The sequence below is a fragment of the Eimeria maxima genome, genomic scaffold (genome assembly GCF_000499605.1).
Source record: "Eimeria maxima Weybridge genomic scaffold, Emw_scaff12, whole genome shotgun sequence".
In the NCBI taxonomy this organism is placed as follows: domain Eukaryota; phylum Apicomplexa; class Conoidasida; order Eucoccidiorida; family Eimeriidae; genus Eimeria; species Eimeria maxima.
Window position 1 is genome coordinate 91,260 of NW_013563426.1, and position 16,002 is coordinate 107,261.

General features: G+C 57.1%; 1 protein-coding gene across 1 annotated transcript in view; it reads left to right on the top strand.

Annotated features, from left to right (window-relative positions):
- EMWEY_00002470 (Midasin, related) overlaps positions 1–16,002 on the top strand; it is a gene marked incomplete at both ends in the record, with an annotated part of 29,943 nt that overhangs the window by 9,251 nt on the left and 4,690 nt on the right. The window contains 9 exons of the mRNA XM_013477356.1: positions 48–921; positions 1,123–1,669; positions 1,927–7,868; positions 8,004–8,476; positions 8,719–9,754; positions 9,933–11,536; positions 11,961–14,457; positions 14,787–15,179; positions 15,328–15,988. Of these exons, the coding sequence (XP_013332810.1) occupies positions 48–921; positions 1,123–1,669; positions 1,927–7,868; positions 8,004–8,476; positions 8,719–9,754; positions 9,933–11,536; positions 11,961–14,457; positions 14,787–15,179; positions 15,328–15,988 (14,027 nt within the window). The remainder of the gene's footprint in view (positions 1–47; positions 922–1,122; positions 1,670–1,926; positions 7,869–8,003; positions 8,477–8,718; positions 9,755–9,932; positions 11,537–11,960; positions 14,458–14,786; positions 15,180–15,327; positions 15,989–16,002) is intronic.

Below are 16,002 nucleotides of genomic sequence, written 5' to 3' on the forward strand. Positions count from 1 at the left end.
ATCGGCACACGTCTGGTGCATTCTCGCCTTTTTTCTTCTTCGTTTAGGTGGACGGACGGGATTTTGACACGCAGTTTGAGGGCGGGACATTGGGTGTTGCTGGACGAGCTAAATTTAGCGCCGCAGCAAACTCTCGAGGGTCTCAATCCTCTTTTAGACCACCGCCGCTGCGTATATCTCCCCACCCTTGAAGATCCTGCCGCGAGCAAGACAGATACACGTAACGGCAAGCCCCTGTCCTCATCAGCGTCACCAGGAAAGAAGGATGCAGCAGTGTACGCGCCGCCCGGCTTTGTCCTCTTCGCGACGCAGAACCCCCACGCCACAACAGCAGCAGCTGCTACCGTTGGCGGTGTTTCAGGCCACGGCGGAGACGACGATGGGGGGCTCACAGATGCCGGATTAGAAGCCCTTTTGCATCGAGTAGGGCTTCCTGCTGATCTGAATGCGACGCGTCTTGCATACGGCTCTGCCTCGAAAGTGAAGGGCGACAGTTGCGATAGCCCCGCCAGCAGCAAAGCTGTCGAGGGGCGGAAAGGCTTGCCGCAGTCCCTTTTGAACAGATTCTGCAGGGTCCGTGTCGATGAGATGCTTGAAGCAGACATGGTTGCAATTGCACACAAACTGCTAACCTGCCTCGAGCAGCGGCGGGAGCAGCAGCTGGTGCGGCAGGAGCAGCAGGAGCAGCAGGAGCAACAAGCAGGCGAAGGGGGGACTGCGGCATTGGAGGGTTCTATTCAGGTAAAATCGCAGATAGGATCCCAGCAGAGAGAGCAGCAGCAGCTTTTGTTGAGTGCATGCGTTGTACGCTGCGTGCGACTGCTGGGGAAATTGGGGATAGAGAGACCGTTTAAAGGTCTTACGGACTCCGTCTACAACCTGAGGGATGCAATGCGGATTATTCGACTATACGCACAGAGGGTAAAACGTTTTGCTGCAACCGTTCTTGCTGTTGCCGCTGTTGTTGCTAGTCCAGCTGGTGGTTTTGCCGCGTGTGGCCTCTGCAGCGTCGAGTGCTGTTGCTGTCGCTGCAGTTGGTTGGTGCTGCTTCTGTAGAACGTTAACGGAGGGAAAGGCGTGTGTAACGGGTTTCTCTCTTGCTGGTGTATCGTGTGTTTTCAGTTGCCTATTAGCGACCCACGGGGGGCTGTCACCGTGGCCCTTTTGTCACGTCTGCGAAGCACAGAAGACCTGAGGGCAGCAGCTCACTTAGCTTCTCTCTGTTTTCCTCCGAATCTATATCAGATGCAGCAGCAGCAGGCGCATGATATACAGCAAAACAGCCAACAGGAGGACCACGAGACAGTGGAACTTGTCTTTCGTGAGCTACTGCACCCCGGGGTGGCGCCTGCCGCTGTGTTGCATGCAGTGCAACCACAGACGCTGCTGTCGTCGATGAGGTTTGCCGATACATTGGAGGGGAGACAGCCCCTGGACCTAATTGTGACGGACACGCATGTCTCCTTTGGAGACATGACGCTGGCCCTTCAGGAAGAAGCGCCAGTAAAAGTGAGGGAGCAGGACGAGCGAATCCAGGCAGCACAACAGGAGGAGCAGTACGGGAAGCTCTGTGGGTTGCTTTTGCATTCCCAGAGACTTTGCGTTTCTGCTGTTGCTGCTGCTCTAGCAGCAGGCTTCCCTGTGTTGCTGACTGGCGAGAGAGGCGCAGGTGAGCTCACTTGCCCCTCATCTCCAGCTTATCCTTGGCCTTGCTTGTATCCTTCTCCGTGTGCTGATCTCCCTGTGTTATTGCTTATCATTCTCTTATGTCGCACTTTATTGCCTGTCATCATTCTTGGCCCCTACCTACACACTTATGTTTAGGTGCAGCGGAGCTGCCATTTTGGTGAGCAGTTAGTGGTGGATAATACATCTATTTTGGTCTCATCTCTGCTGTCCTCGTTTTCGCTGTTGCTGCGGCTGCAGGAAAGAGCAGCATTGTGAGGTGGTTGGCGGCTGCATGCGGCGCGACCGTGTGCGAGGTGCAGCTGGGACCTTCCGTAGACACTTCAGACCTGCTCGGCGTCTACAGACAAATCCAGCCCAGACAGAGGATTCTGCAGGCAGCGGCTGCAGCCCAGCAAGTCGCAGACTGTCTACTGGAGCAGCACGTACCACAATACCAGCACCAACCTCATCTGGAGTACGAGCTGAAGCGCCTGAAAGGCTTGCAAGCTGCTGTTGGAACAGCTCGCCAACAGTTGGTAGAGGCTGCGGACTTGGGCGCTACCTCTGCTCCAGGTAACGTGAAGGATGTGGAGCCTGAGTTGCAGGTGAGGATGCTACTGCAGCATCTTGCTGCAACAACGGCCACATTGCTTGAGGGCTGCGAAGCGGCTGCTACCTCTTGGCGTGCTTCCCTTAGTGGCAACGAAGCGGCAGCGGGAGAGGCGGTGCGCTCTGTGCTGCAGCACCGCAGCCAGAGAGCTGCACGGTTGCTGCAGCAAGGATGCATCTTGGGAGGCCTGCAGCCCGTCGGGAGTGCTGCAATACGAGCAGCAGGGGCCGAACAGGACGCCGCACGTTTTGAGTGGGCAGACAGTGCACTTGTAGATGCCGTGAAACGTGGGCATTGGTTGCTGCTGCGCAGTGCACATCTATGCAGCGCCTCTGTTCTAGACAGGCTCAATGCGTTGTTAGAAGAAGGCGGGTGCTTGCATTTAACCGAAGGGGGGGCCCCGAGGAAGGTGAAACGACACCCCAACTTCCGGATCCTCTTCACAGCTGAGGCCGGGGGCTCCAGCAGGCTCTCGGCAGCTCTACGGAACCGATGCTGCGAGGTGTATGTACGCCCGCCAGGCACAGCTGCAGCGACAGGACTAGCAGCAGAAACATCCATAGGATGTGTACCACAAGCAGCGTCTACCCGCACGACAGACGGATGCTCTCTAGACGTAAAGGCAAACCCCAGACCGACGACAACGGCATCAACAGCAGTATCACAGCAGCCGTTATTGCTGGAAGGTTTGACGGAGAGGCTGTTACGAACACTGGCGGCTCTCCTGAGGGACGTTGGGGTCTCTGCTGTTGCGGACACTGAAGGAGACACTGCACTGCGCCCGCTGCTGTCCCGCTGGTTTTCGTCCTTACTGACGGCAGAAGCAGAACTACAGGGAAAGCTACAGGGAGATAAGACAGAGCCTAGTGTAGCAGCAGCAGCAAGGAGTACGCTTCGCATCATAGGGGTTTTCATCAGCTTCTGTTGCAGCAAGGCTCACTGCAGCAGCAGCAGCAGCAGACGCTTCGCACGGCTTTGTCCCCTTTTGCTGCAAGATAGCTACCGCTTGCTACTGGAGGGAGACAGGGATCTTGCGCTGGCAGCAGCAGAAGTCATGTCTTTGCAACACGCAGCAGTGCAGCTGTTGCTGCAGTTGCTTGGGGACGAGTCTGCGTTATGTCAGTTTGCGCATGCAGTTCAGTCGTCTCTTTCCGATGTGGGCGAGCAGCAGTATGTGCAGAAGCAAGCACAGCAGCACCAAAAGGAAGAAACGCAGCAAGACGGCAGCCTGGACTTAGTTGTTGCAGGACTCCGAGAAGTCCAAGCTGACATGGGGAAAGAAGCGGTTTTTTCTGGCCTTACGGGCCTGCAGGCGATAGCACACAGAGTGGCTGGAAGGGGCAGCAAAGAACTAGCTGCAGCAGCGGCAGCAAGCTGGAGGTGCCTACAAGGTTGGGGCAGCGCATATGCAGCTGCTCGATATGTGGCTGGTTCAAACAAGGAAAGTTCATCAGTAGCTACAAGAGGAACACCACAACAAGAGAGTGCGACAACACCGATAGCCGGTGGGGATCGAGATAGCAGTGTATGCGTGGAAACACTCTTTCAGTGCTTTTTGTGGCAATACACCGCAGCACTCGACTCATCAGCCATATGGCGCATGCTGTTGCTGCAGCTGTTGGCAGCCAGCTTCTGTTGCTCTTCTGCCTCCAAATTGCGGGAGGGGAGTAGCAGTTTTGAAGGCAGCGGTGACCACTTGCACCAAGAGGCCGATTGGGCTATCCTTCGTGGGGCAGTCGAAAGGCACGTAGTGCTGCACGGGGAACACAGCAGCAGCAGTAGCAGACGCGAGGGGCTGATGGCTAGATCCGTTGCGTGTGAGACCTCATTTCTAGGAAGCGTTATTACTGCTTGTGTTGAAGGCGCGGGTACACCGCTGCCGTTGCTCGCTGGAGCAGTGCGCCTGTTTATGTGGAGTGCAGCAGATGGAATGGACTTTTTTGCTCGCCTTAGAGTGCTGCAGCAACTGCAGAAAGAATCCATGCGACAGAATCAGCTCCTGCATCAGCGGCATGGGGAACCAGCGGTGTACTATCTTGCTGCCGCATGTAATGCCCTACAGGAGACCGGCCAGGGGCCTTTTCTTCTGTCTCCCGGTGCAGCAGCAGCAGCAGCAGCACATGCTCAGGGTGCACCACCTAACGACCTGACCCTCCTCTACGCAGCAGCTCGCCTATTACGGACATCCTCCCCCCTGTGGGTGCGAGGCGTAAGCTTGGAGAGTAGGCGCTCGCCTTCACCGGAGCAGCAGCAGCGGGAGATGCACAAGTTGCTACTGTTGCGCGAGCTAGTCCATTTGCGTCGAGTAGAATGCGCAGCCATATTGATGCCTCAGCGGTTGCTGCTGCTGGAGAAGCAGAATAGCAGTAGAGCACTTTCCAGGAAATGCCCGTGCTGCAACCTCGAGAGCCGGGAGTTCTGGTGTCTCGTGTTTGCATGCGCGTGGCACGGCAACAGGCAGCGGCGAGAGCAGGAGGATCTGCTCCAGCAGGAGTTGATGCAGCAGAAGCTGATACAGCAACGGAGTGGAGAGAGAGAGACTTCGGTTGGGGAGATGATGCAGCGCCTATATCAAGGCCTCTGCCATCTATCCACCTCTGCTGCGCTTGCAGCTGACGGCACCCTCCGCATGCTCGTGCAGGAAGCAGATGGGCTGTTTCCTTCTGCTGCTGAGAGCTTGGCTGGAGGCCTTACTCAGCAGTGCAGGCACCTGGCCCGTTGCTTCAGTGCGTGGGCTGATTTGCTGCAGATGCTCGCGCTTCCTGTATGTTGTATATGCGGTAACGTCGTCTCAGAAGACAAGGAAAATAGCAGCAGGAGAGACAACAAACATCAGCAGCCCCTCGGACTTCAAGAGAGAATGCGGATAGCCTTGGAGTGGCATGGAGGTGAACTAGAATTGTTGTTAAAAGTATTTGTTGAGAGCCTCCAGGACTTTGCTGCAGCAGTAGGCACATCTGATTCAGCAATCAGCGACTTGAATCGCTCCGCGGACTTGCATGTGGAATCAGCTTTCGCACCCATGGCACCGGCACCAGAGTTTGTCGCTGCTGAGCTCCTACCGCCACTTGAGTGCCTGCGTGCATTGCTGGCCCATACAGGGCTTGGTGCGACAGGTTCAGGCGTGAATGAAACAGGAGAAGACCTGGTGCCCTCCGTGGAGGCGACGCACCAGCAGCACGGCATTCAGCAGCCATTACGGGGGAACGGTGGCGTTGGTGGTGCTGCTAGTATTGTTGAGGACGTGGATGCATTGTCATGCAGCAACTGGAAGTGTTTGCTGCCACTTCAGTTGGGCCAACACGAGGCACAGACAGTGCGGGGCTGGCTGCTTCGAGAACTGCTGCATGCGGCAGTCCTCAACGGTACTTCAGGGAGTGAAATGAAGGCTGCCGCCACAGCAGAAACCGCAGGTTCAGCAGCAGTGGGTGCGGCAGCCCCCCCAAGTGAGGAGTGGCGAATCGCTTCATTCTCTCGACGTTTTGCTTGTACAGCTCCGTGTCTACAACGCGCGTTCGCTCTACTGCTGAACGCAAGGTGCCCCACACTTGGCCATGACAGTATAGAACCTTCTCAGCAGCAGCGTGAGATGCAGGGTCAGCAGCAGCAGCTTCAAAGTAAACCGCTGCTGCTTCACGCATCGGCACTGCATGCGTTGTTGCTTAGCAGCTGCTTGCTAAGGGCTGAGGGCCGACAAGGGGCAGCAGAGAGCCTCGAGGCCCAAGTCAGCGAGGCGTTGCTTCCCTCCTACCAGCTAAAGCGAACAGTATCAGCTTCTGCTGCCGCCGCACCCTCTCCTCTTAGCGGGGGACTCTATAGGGCAGAAGCACTACGAGCAGCAGCTGTTGCGGAGGGGCTCATCGACAGCAGACAGCAACGTTGGGTGTCACTCAGTAGCAGCGCAGTTGTCTCCGTTGGCCATTTACAGGCGCAGCTGGCAGCAGCAGCTGCAGTGCAGTTGGGGCTGCAGCACGCAGCCGAATTGCTTCTGGTGAGTCTATGGTTGCAGACGCATCAACCGGGGGAACGAAGACCTGCTACTGCTACTTGGGACGGCGAAGATTCTGGCGATCCATACAAGGCTACTACTGTTCTATCCGTTGCATTGGAAGAGGCTGCGCAAACGCAGCTGCACCAGCAGCAAGAACTGCTGCCGGTTTTCATTCTCCCCCCAGCTGCTATATCTCGGGTATCCTCTGAAGATCTTTCAAGCGCGGGCAGTGCAGCTGCCAAGCCCATACCCGTTCCTCCTGCCCTGCTGGACGCTGCTGCAGTTTTGACGTCCGCTCTGTGGCGGCAGCAACAGAAGCAGCATCAGCACATGCAGCAATGGCAACGACCGAAATCGAACGAACTCGTTAGGCTTGCAACGTGTGCTGCAATTGAGGTTTTGTCTTTGATGTGGCGGACGGAGCTGGATGTACGGTGCAACGATGCCTTGGGGCTTAAGGAAGCGCTGCACCAGCAGCAGCTGCTGCAAGACGCATGCGGATCCGGGAAAGATGCAGAAGAAGCAGGAGGGGTAGCGGCAACGGCGGGAAAACGCCAGCAGCGCGCTGCTGCCGTGCTGACACGGCGGGCTTTGGCCCATCTTGCAGAGACAGCCGGAGGGCTTCGCGGCGCAGCAGCGGCTGCAGCGGCAACAACATCTGGTACAGCGCAACGAATGGAACGGCCGATCCACATACAGGAGATACTGAACGGCAGCAGCTGTACGTGCATCGCCCGAATTGTCGCTGAGGTGCAGCAGCACGCCACTGTCTCTTCAGCTTCTGCATGCTTCATCGTGCTGCAGCGGCTTAAGCGGCACCTGCAAAGCCTAGACAAAGACAGAAGACGAGCATGCAGGCTTGTGAAGATGGGTATTTCTGCGGAAGACACAGATGCACTTATGAAGACCCCTGCGGCTGCAGCAACAGCTTGCGTAGGAACAGAGGCAGCAGCGGCTACTACTGCTGCAGAATGGGCAGCCGTCCTAGGTTTTGCTGCCGCCCTTTGGTCTTTCTGTGGGCCACAGAGGGAAGGGGACTCCGGGACCAAGATCGATAAGGAGAATGAGCAAGCTGTACAGGAAGACCCTGTGACGCCCTCAGCAGCCGCTGCTGCCCGCAGTGCATTCAGAAACGCATGGGTTGGCCTTGCGGGATTCCTCGGCGGTGGAGTTGCTGCTGCATGTGCAGCAGAAGATAGTGCAAGAGCAGCGGCGCAGGCAGCGGCTGAAGAGCTGCGCGCCGTCGCGCGCGGTTTGCAGGGGGCATTAAGTGCAGCTGAAACAGCTCCTGCTGCTCCTCCTGGGAATGCCGAAGCAGGACCACCTGCAGGCAGCCGCAATTTGGATGCTGGCCGCACTGCTGTTGCGTCTTTAGTGCTGCTGCAGCGACTCCTGGAGAAGTGTGCAGACGCAGAAGAGCCTGGTGAGTTGCTGTTTGGTTTCACTGGCAAGCGGCAGCGTTCGCTGCTGCTGATGTTGCTGGGAAGATGGGCGGTCTTGAGCGCAGCAGCAGCGGCTGCAGCAGAGCTGCAGCAGAAGCGGGAGGTATCAGCTTGGCGCCACGTTGTGCAGATGAAGTCCAAGGCGTACGCAACCGAGGTGGGTTAGGGTGGTGTGACATTGTCGTCTTGATTGTTTTGGCTGTGGTAGGCTCCCTGTGAGCGTGTATGAAGAAGGGCGGCGTTGTGGAGCGACGATGCCTGTTCCTGTGTGTGCTGGTGCTGGCTGCTGCAGAGACAGGCACTGCTGTTGCGTGCCGCCGCTCTGGATGGCTGCGACGGTGTGCAGCAGGATCTGATATCCGGGATTGGCGGGCGCACGTCAGCTTCTGTAGCGCTAGCGGCTGAAAGTGAAGCTCATGCAGCTGCGCTGCAGCAGCTGCTGCAGCAGACAAGCAAAGCTGACTGTCTGCTGCAGCACCTGAAGAACCTTCTCCCGTTGCGAGCAGCAGCCATCCCGTCAGACTTGGCCCTACGCTTGGTGCCTGCTGGCGTCATGGAGACAGCAGTGGCCGATGAGTTTGCAGCAGAAGAGCCACAAGCAGAGGGAGCAGGGACGGATGAGGGAGAGGCACCAACTGCTGCGCAGCTGCATGTACTGCAACTTATGGAGCGAGGCTCGGTGGTCACTTCTTCGCCTGAGGCAGCGCTGGCTGCTTGGCTGGAGAGCCTTAATGAGTTTTGCTGCAGCACCATGGAGACACGAAAGTCCGTCGTCTTCTCGACTCTTCGCCTTGCACACTTTGGTTGCAGTACAGCAACAGTAGCAGATGCACACCTTGGAACGGGAGAAACAGTTCAGTACCTCGTGATGGCTAGTATTCGATCTATGGGTTTTTCAGTTGCGTTGCAGTTCGTCGTTCATGGAGTGGTCAGCGTTAAACACCGTCGTTCCCGTACCGCCGTCGGCCATGTACGGTCCTCAAAAATATTGTGTGTTTTTTATGCAGACTTTTGTCTCTCTTGCCAGAGCTGGCGCCGCTGCTGCTGGGCACAGCATGCGATGCACCTGCGGTGAACACTACCTCGCCTGCTGCCTTGAAAACAGCAGCTGAGGCAGCAGCTGCATGCAGCAGCCGCCTGGTTGCTGCACATCCTCTCCTTCTCGCGGCTGCCGTACGCACAGCCACAACCGGCCTTTGGGCAGTTGCCAAAGGCCTCCTTGACCTTGCCGAAGCCACAGACACTATGCAGCGCCACGAGCGGCTGCGGCAGCAGCTGGTGGAGCCGTCTCCCCTGTCTTTGGTGCTTAAAGCGACAGCGTCATTCCCAGCCTTGCCATTTGCTGCTCTACATTGTGAGAGCATCAATGAGGGGACACACCTGTTGCAGCCGTTGCAGCGAGTGCAGTGGCTGTTACTATGGCTCCGCGCAGAGGCGACAACAGCAGCTGCAGCGCACCGGAAGAACCGGGGGCCAGCTGCAAATACTCTACGTTGTGCAACGCCCTTTGCTGGCGCGCGTTTGGCCCTGGCGGGACTGCTGCACCAGGTATCGCAGAAGCACCTGGAGTGGAGAAGGCAGCGCGAGATCGCAGCTGATGAGACTGCTACCTTGATGCAGCGCCTCGAAAGCCTTGTTGTGGACCGCTCAGAAGTAGCTGCTGGCAGAAGGAGAGGTGACGCAGAAGCGGCAGAGGAACTCTTCCCGTGCAGCGAGGAATGGTCGCAGACGCTCCAACAGCAGCAGCGAGAACTGCTGCAACAGGAGGATGGAGGTTCTCAAGAACGCACTCAGTACACTGCATGGTTTAATCAAAACACATACAGCGAACAACAAGAAGATAAACAGCAGCAGCAGAAACAACAACAACTCGCTCTAAACCAGCTTGAAGGGCTTACTGAGGAGGATCTGCTGCACCTGTGGGGCCGCGCCGTAGACGTGGCATGCGCATGGAGCGGTACCAGCAGCAGCAGCAGCAACAGCACCGCGCGAGATAGTGAAGGAGGTGCGGAAACAACTGCAGCATATAGAGAAGCACTGGCGGTAAGTGCCGTACCTCTGCAGAAATCACGTGTAGCTATGTGTCAGGCGCACTTTTGTTCAGACGGGCAGGTTGCATGAATACACGATTTGGGAAATCACGAACACCAATTGTCGGACGCCTGCTGCTGAATCCTGCTAGCTTGCGCTGCCGTACTGCATGTTTCCCGTTTCGCTCCAGGGCTCTTTCTGCATCCTGCTGAATGCACACACTGGAGGTTCACTAGCAGTATCATCCGACGCAGGAGTTTTAGCTGCAGGCGCAGCGGCGGGAACAATAGAAGAAGAAGTACGGGCAGCGCCAGAGTTAGACTGCTATTGCATGCCGCATATGCAGGCTATGCTGACGCAGACAGCTTCACGTCTTATAGGTGTTTCCCCGCTGCAACAACAACGACAGGAGGAGCAGCTAAAGCAGCTGCTGATGCAAGACGACGATGCAGCATTGGAGATGGAACAGCATCAGCAATCTGCCGAATCTGCGGCTGCTGAGGCGGATGCAGGAGATAGCTCCACAGAGCAGCAGCTGCAGCAAGAACGGTTGCAGCAGCAACGGGAACGTGCACGGAAGCTGCGCTTCGCTCAGCTCTGCCGCAGCGTCTCCCTGTCTGGAAACTCCAAAGGGGCGGCGACTTCTTTCTATGCCCCGGGGAATCCTGTGCTGCTTGAGCCTCTAAGTGGTCCCGTGCAGAGATTTCAAGAGGCTGCTGCTTCTTTCGCTGCCGTTGTAGATGACCATCCTGTTCTTCAGAGCATGCTGCTGCTGACACAGAGAGTTGCCTCTCTCTGCCTTTTCACGACATCTCCTGCTGACGCGCTAGCTGCTCTCGAGAGTCTTCTTGACCGCGCAGCAGCCTGGCAGCATGCTATGGACAGACACCACCTGGCCCACCTGATTGCGCTTCACATCTCCGCTGCTGCTTCTCACACTCGAACTGCAATGACGCATCTGCAGGAGACGGAAAAGGGCACTGGCTCCTCCCATTCAGGGGACGAGGCTAAGGATGAAATGCTTCAAGGTAGCAGCACGCGGGCTTCGCTGGAACAGCAAGATCAAGCAGCAATGCAGGCAGCAGAAAGGTTGCTTCAGCGATTCGATGCTGCAGTGCGGGCAGTTGAACGTCAGGTAGTGCTGCTGCGGCGACGGCAGCTACTGGAGTGGCGGTTTCTGAGAGAATTCAGGGAACAGCGGATGCAGCAACAGAGTCTTCACTTTGCACCGTTCTTGTGGGGTTTGTTGCCAGACGATAGTGACACCGCGGAGCCTCCTGGAGCAGCTGCAGCCGCAGCAGCCGCAGCTGTGGCAGCTGCTGCTGGACCTCCCTCCGCAGGTGACCCATCAGCAGGGTCTCAAAGCTTGGCGGGGGCTGTGCTACTTCAGCTCGTTGACCGTTCCCCAAGAGCAGTGACTGATGTGCTTCTCGAGTTCCTGCGAACGTCTCCTTTAGGGCAGTTTGAAGGGAGGCTGCGGTGCCTTGAAGGGGCGAGTTATTGTAGGCGACTGCTTTTGCATGGCGCAGCAGCAGTTGATGTTGCCGCTGCTGCAGCGCCGACCGGGAGTCATTTGGAGACTGGAAGCGAGGATGCTGGAGAAACGTCTGACACGCCAAGGGCAGAGGTGGTGTGTGTTGTTATGGGGGCTGTCGCGCGTTTTGCTGTTGCTGCTGGCTGGCTGCGAGCTGTGCAACAGCAGCTGCATGCAGCTCGCAAGGAGATGGACAGGGCCGTCAGTTCGTTGACGTCTTTGGCCCGCTGGGATCTGTCCAGCCGAACGTCGATGCGAGAGTAAGTCACTTTGGGGCGTTTTGTTGTGTCTTGGCTCCTGCCTGCGTATCCTCCAATGTGCAGACACACGCAGCAGGCAACATGGAAATGGGGAGCCGCCTGTCTGTCATATTATGTCTTGCGTCTAGCCCCATGGGCATATGTCTTGGGGCCTTGCTTCCAGTTTCTGTGCCTTGTAATTTATGCCCCGTGTGCCATGGTTCCTCGGCGTTGCTTTCTGTCTCCCTTATAGTGTGCCGCCTCTCATTCGAGCGTATCACCCTGCATGCCATGTCTTACACTTAACACCCTGCTTAGCGCTTTGTTTGGTGCCAAAAGCTGTGCTCTTCTCTCGTGTCGTGCAATCTGTTTCGCACCCTCGCACCTCCTGCGCCTTGCGTACATTGGCTCATTGCATGCAGTGTACGTGTTTGTTTATTTGCAGGTCTGTGCACAAGACGCACGTGCAGTTGGCAAAGCACGTGAAGACCTTCGACGGGTTCCTGCTGCAGCTCATGCATGCAGCAGTGGGACCCGCGGAGCAACGACTTCATGAACAGCTCGTAGCCGCAACCCTCTCTCTGCCACTGCTGTCTCCCTTGGCCGCTGCCCGGTTAGCAGCTGACAGTGCTGCAGACAGTGCTCGCTATAGCAACACGCGTGCTTCAACATCACCGGCAGCACCGGCAGTACAATCTTCAGCAGAATCAGCAAGCTCCCCAACGGCGGATTCTGCAGACGCAGCAGCAACAGCAGCGGTGAAGGCTGTGGGGAGGTTCTTGAGTTTGTCTCTGGGCCTTCCGGAAACGGTAGATGTCGACTGCACTTGTTTACAAGATCTGCATCCATATAGCGGCAACTCGGCGAGTGCTGCGGATGTGGCCCGAGAGGTGCAGGCTGTGTGCCAGGATTTCATTGCTGCTGTCAAAGAGGCAGCGGCGGCATCTGCGGCAACCGCCGAAGAGCAGCAGCAGGGGGAGAAACAGCAGGACGGAACAAATGCAGCAACCAGCACAAAGCCGAAGAGGCAGGTGACGCGGCAGCAGATGCAAAGGAAGTTTGCCGAGCTCCGCTCGATGCTACGTAACGACTTGCAGCTGCCCTGCCTGTCGGTTTGCGGCGGGGACCCTAGGCTATTTGCTGCGACTCTAAATGACGCTAGCGGCCTGCCAGGGCCGCCAGAAGCGCCTCACCCACTGCAAGAGGCAGCAGCGCTGCATCAACACGACACTGCAGCCAGAGCAGCAGCCTTTTTGTCTCGCAAGAACCTGGACAAACGGGACCTGCCTAGTTGGCTAGTTTCAGAAGCATTAGTGGAGAACCCGACACCCATTGGGGACCTTCTGGGTGACACGTGGGCCTCCGCTGCGCAGCAGTGGTACTTGCTGCTGCAGACATTGCTGCAGTGTCAGCAGCTTTCCACACCCCACAAGGATGTGTTGGCACAGCGGGATCAGCTGTTAGGATTCGCTGCAGCGCTGGTGCTTCACGTGCTGCAGCAGCGGCAGCGTTGTTGGCAAGGGGCCGCGCACTACCAGGTGTTGGTAGATGCAGCAGCGGTCTCTCTGGTGTCTCCATCAGTGTCGGTGCCGTCAACATTGCAGCAGGGACTCCAGCGAGCAGCAGACACACTGCAACAAGCGCTGCAGCAGGCTGGGGCTCTTCTGCCGACGCTGCAGGAGGCAACCGTGCAAAACGACGCACTCAATCTAGCGTTTGCGGTCTCCGCGCGACAGACAAACAGTCCTTCTGCAGTCCCACCGGCATGGCACGAGTGGCCAAAAGCCACCAGCGTCACAACAGCAGCTGCTACGGCGGCTACGGGAGCGGGTATAGACGAGAACCGCTGGCTGCGACATGACATACGGCAGCTGCGACGTGCATGGGATACGCTTCGCATGGCTCTGCAGCAGATTGATTCGGTGCAGCAGTTGCTTGTGAGCAGCCCCGAGGCTCGACGATTATCGGCGTACAGTGCAAGTGCGGCAGAAGCCCCAGCAGCAAGGAAGGGGCACACCTGCGTGCGCGTCCGGCTGCAATGGCTAAGAGCGATCGAGGCTGCATGCAAAGATGCGCTAGATATTCTGAAGACGCAAGGTGAACATGAGATGGGAAGCAAAGACCTCTTTGGCCTGCTGCCATCTCATGCGGAAGCAGGCATTCGAAAGGCCTGCGCGGCCCTGCATGCCCAACTTGCTGCTCTTGTTTCAGCTGCTACGGCTGCTCAGGGGGAAACGGAAAGCCGCTCTACCACAGGGAGCGCAGCCTTGGCGAAGGCAACGGAGTCACTAAAGTTGTCCCTAGCGGCATGCCGGGGCGCCAGCCCACAACGATCAGCTGACCTTCTTCTTCAACTCACTAGTGGGCTGAAGGAGGACACCGTGAACGAACAGCAGCCAGAGCAACAGCAGCCAGTGTTCTCGAGCCTGCCTGTGCCATCTCTTGAATGCCTCTTCCCCTTCAAGGACTGCATTGGTGCATTTGAGGAATTTACGAGAGCAGCGCCAGCTTTCTTGTCTCGACCTTTGCTCCAAGCGGACGCTTCAGGAGCTGACTCACTTACAGCAGCGACTGATACAAGCAGGCAAACAAGGCGGGTCCTTCTGCAGGCGCTTCAGCGGGCAGCAGCAGTGGTTCTTGCTTCGTTTGACGCGCTTGAAGCAACAGCCCGTTTGAGTCTGGGTTTGCTGCAGCTGACGTTGGTGCTGCTGCAGCTGGGGTGGGGGCGAAAAAGCAGCGCCGAAGAGGCCGCAGAAGAAGCAGCGACAGCAAGACCGGAGAAGCAAAGGGATGAGTGGGTGTCAGGCACAGGGTTGGGGGAAGGCGAAGGTGCAAGAGATACTTCGGAACAAGTGGAGGATGAATGGCAGTTCGATGGCCTCAAAGATGAGCAGGCTGATCCCCAGCAGAAACCTCCAGACAAACCCAAGACTCAAGAGGAGGTGAGCATCTACGAACTGTACACCCCGCGCTTCGTCGCATTCCTCCCCATGTATGACTCTAGACCTACACCGGATAACGATACATCTGGAAACTGATGTCCAAAGCTTGCAGTACACTTGAGCCTTTATTAACTAACAATTTGACAAATTAATCGAACAATTTGTTCATTAACGGCAACAATTAAATCGAATTCCCATCAATAATCTTAGCAAATATGCCCACCCTCACGCTCAACGAAATCCCACCTTGTAGACACGGTGGAACAAACCTACGGTTTCGGGGTCTCGTTTAGAGTTCAAAGTCTATTGCATTATGTTGTGTGCCTCAGGACAAGGCCCTGGAGGTGTCGATGGATTTTGAGGGGGACGCCGAGGCTCCGCCGCCTTCGCAGAATGGCGGCGACAGGCAGCAGCAGGAGGAGCAGCAGCTGGAGAACAGTGCTGGGCAGGTCGACTTGCAAGAAGGGGGACAAATGGAGAACAAGAGATGGACGGGAGAAGAAGGGTCCGACGACGAGCGTGAGAATACCGAGGGAGGGGAAAACAAACAAAAGGAGACAATCGAGACGGAGGGAGGCGTCCCTCAGGGAGATGTTGAGATGGAGGGGACAAAAGACGGCAATGACACATCACAGACCAGCAAGGACACTAATGGCGAGCAGCAGCAGCAGCAGCAGTTGGACAGGCCGCAGGACGAGGGCGATGACCAGGGAAGGCTGGAGGTACGCTTCAGCGTATGTTTTCATGGGTCCTGTTACTAGTACTCTCTTGCGTTTTGCAAGGTTGTCCGGCTACCTCGTGGTGGGTCTGGGGGGCATCTATGGCTTAACTCGCTGCTGTGTGTGTTGGCCTGCGCTGTCTCTGTTACAGGCACCTTCATCCGAAGGTGACGGGCTAGAGCAGCAGCAGGCTCCGCAGTATCAGCAGAAGTTGCGGGGGGGAGACACTGGGATGCAAGAGGAAACGGGAGACGCTATGGAGGAGGTAGAGAGCGAAACGGAGGAGACTTGCAACGCGTCGTCAGGAGAAGCGGGTGACGGGGAGCAAGAGCAGCAGCAGCCGGCTACAGGAGAAGGTCCCACTGATAGATGGGGAGATGATCTGCAGCTGGAAGATGTGGCTCTAGATGGAGACGAAAAGGAGGAGGATGGCATTGAGGAGCCAGAAGCTCAAGAAGAGGCAGGCACCGCAGAGGAGCAACAGGAAAATACTACTGCTGCTGGTGCAGCAGACGGCAGCAACAACGCAGGTCAAGATTCTGGGGAGGGAGAGAACATGGATGTGGATGTAACAGACCCCCAGCAGCAGTGTGTACGGGATGAAGAGCAGCAAATGCACCAGGATGAAGCCTCCGATGAAGCAGGGGACGCACCAGACAACAGTTCCGCTGCTGCTGACACACAGGAGGAGGAGGAGTCGGCTCTACCACCAGAGGAGGGGGGAGAGATGGAAACGCAGGAGGCAAGGGAAGAAAAGAAAACGGAAGCAGAAGACAGTGACAGGGATGCCAACCAGGACCCTTCGGTGCAAGGTAGGGGGACGCTG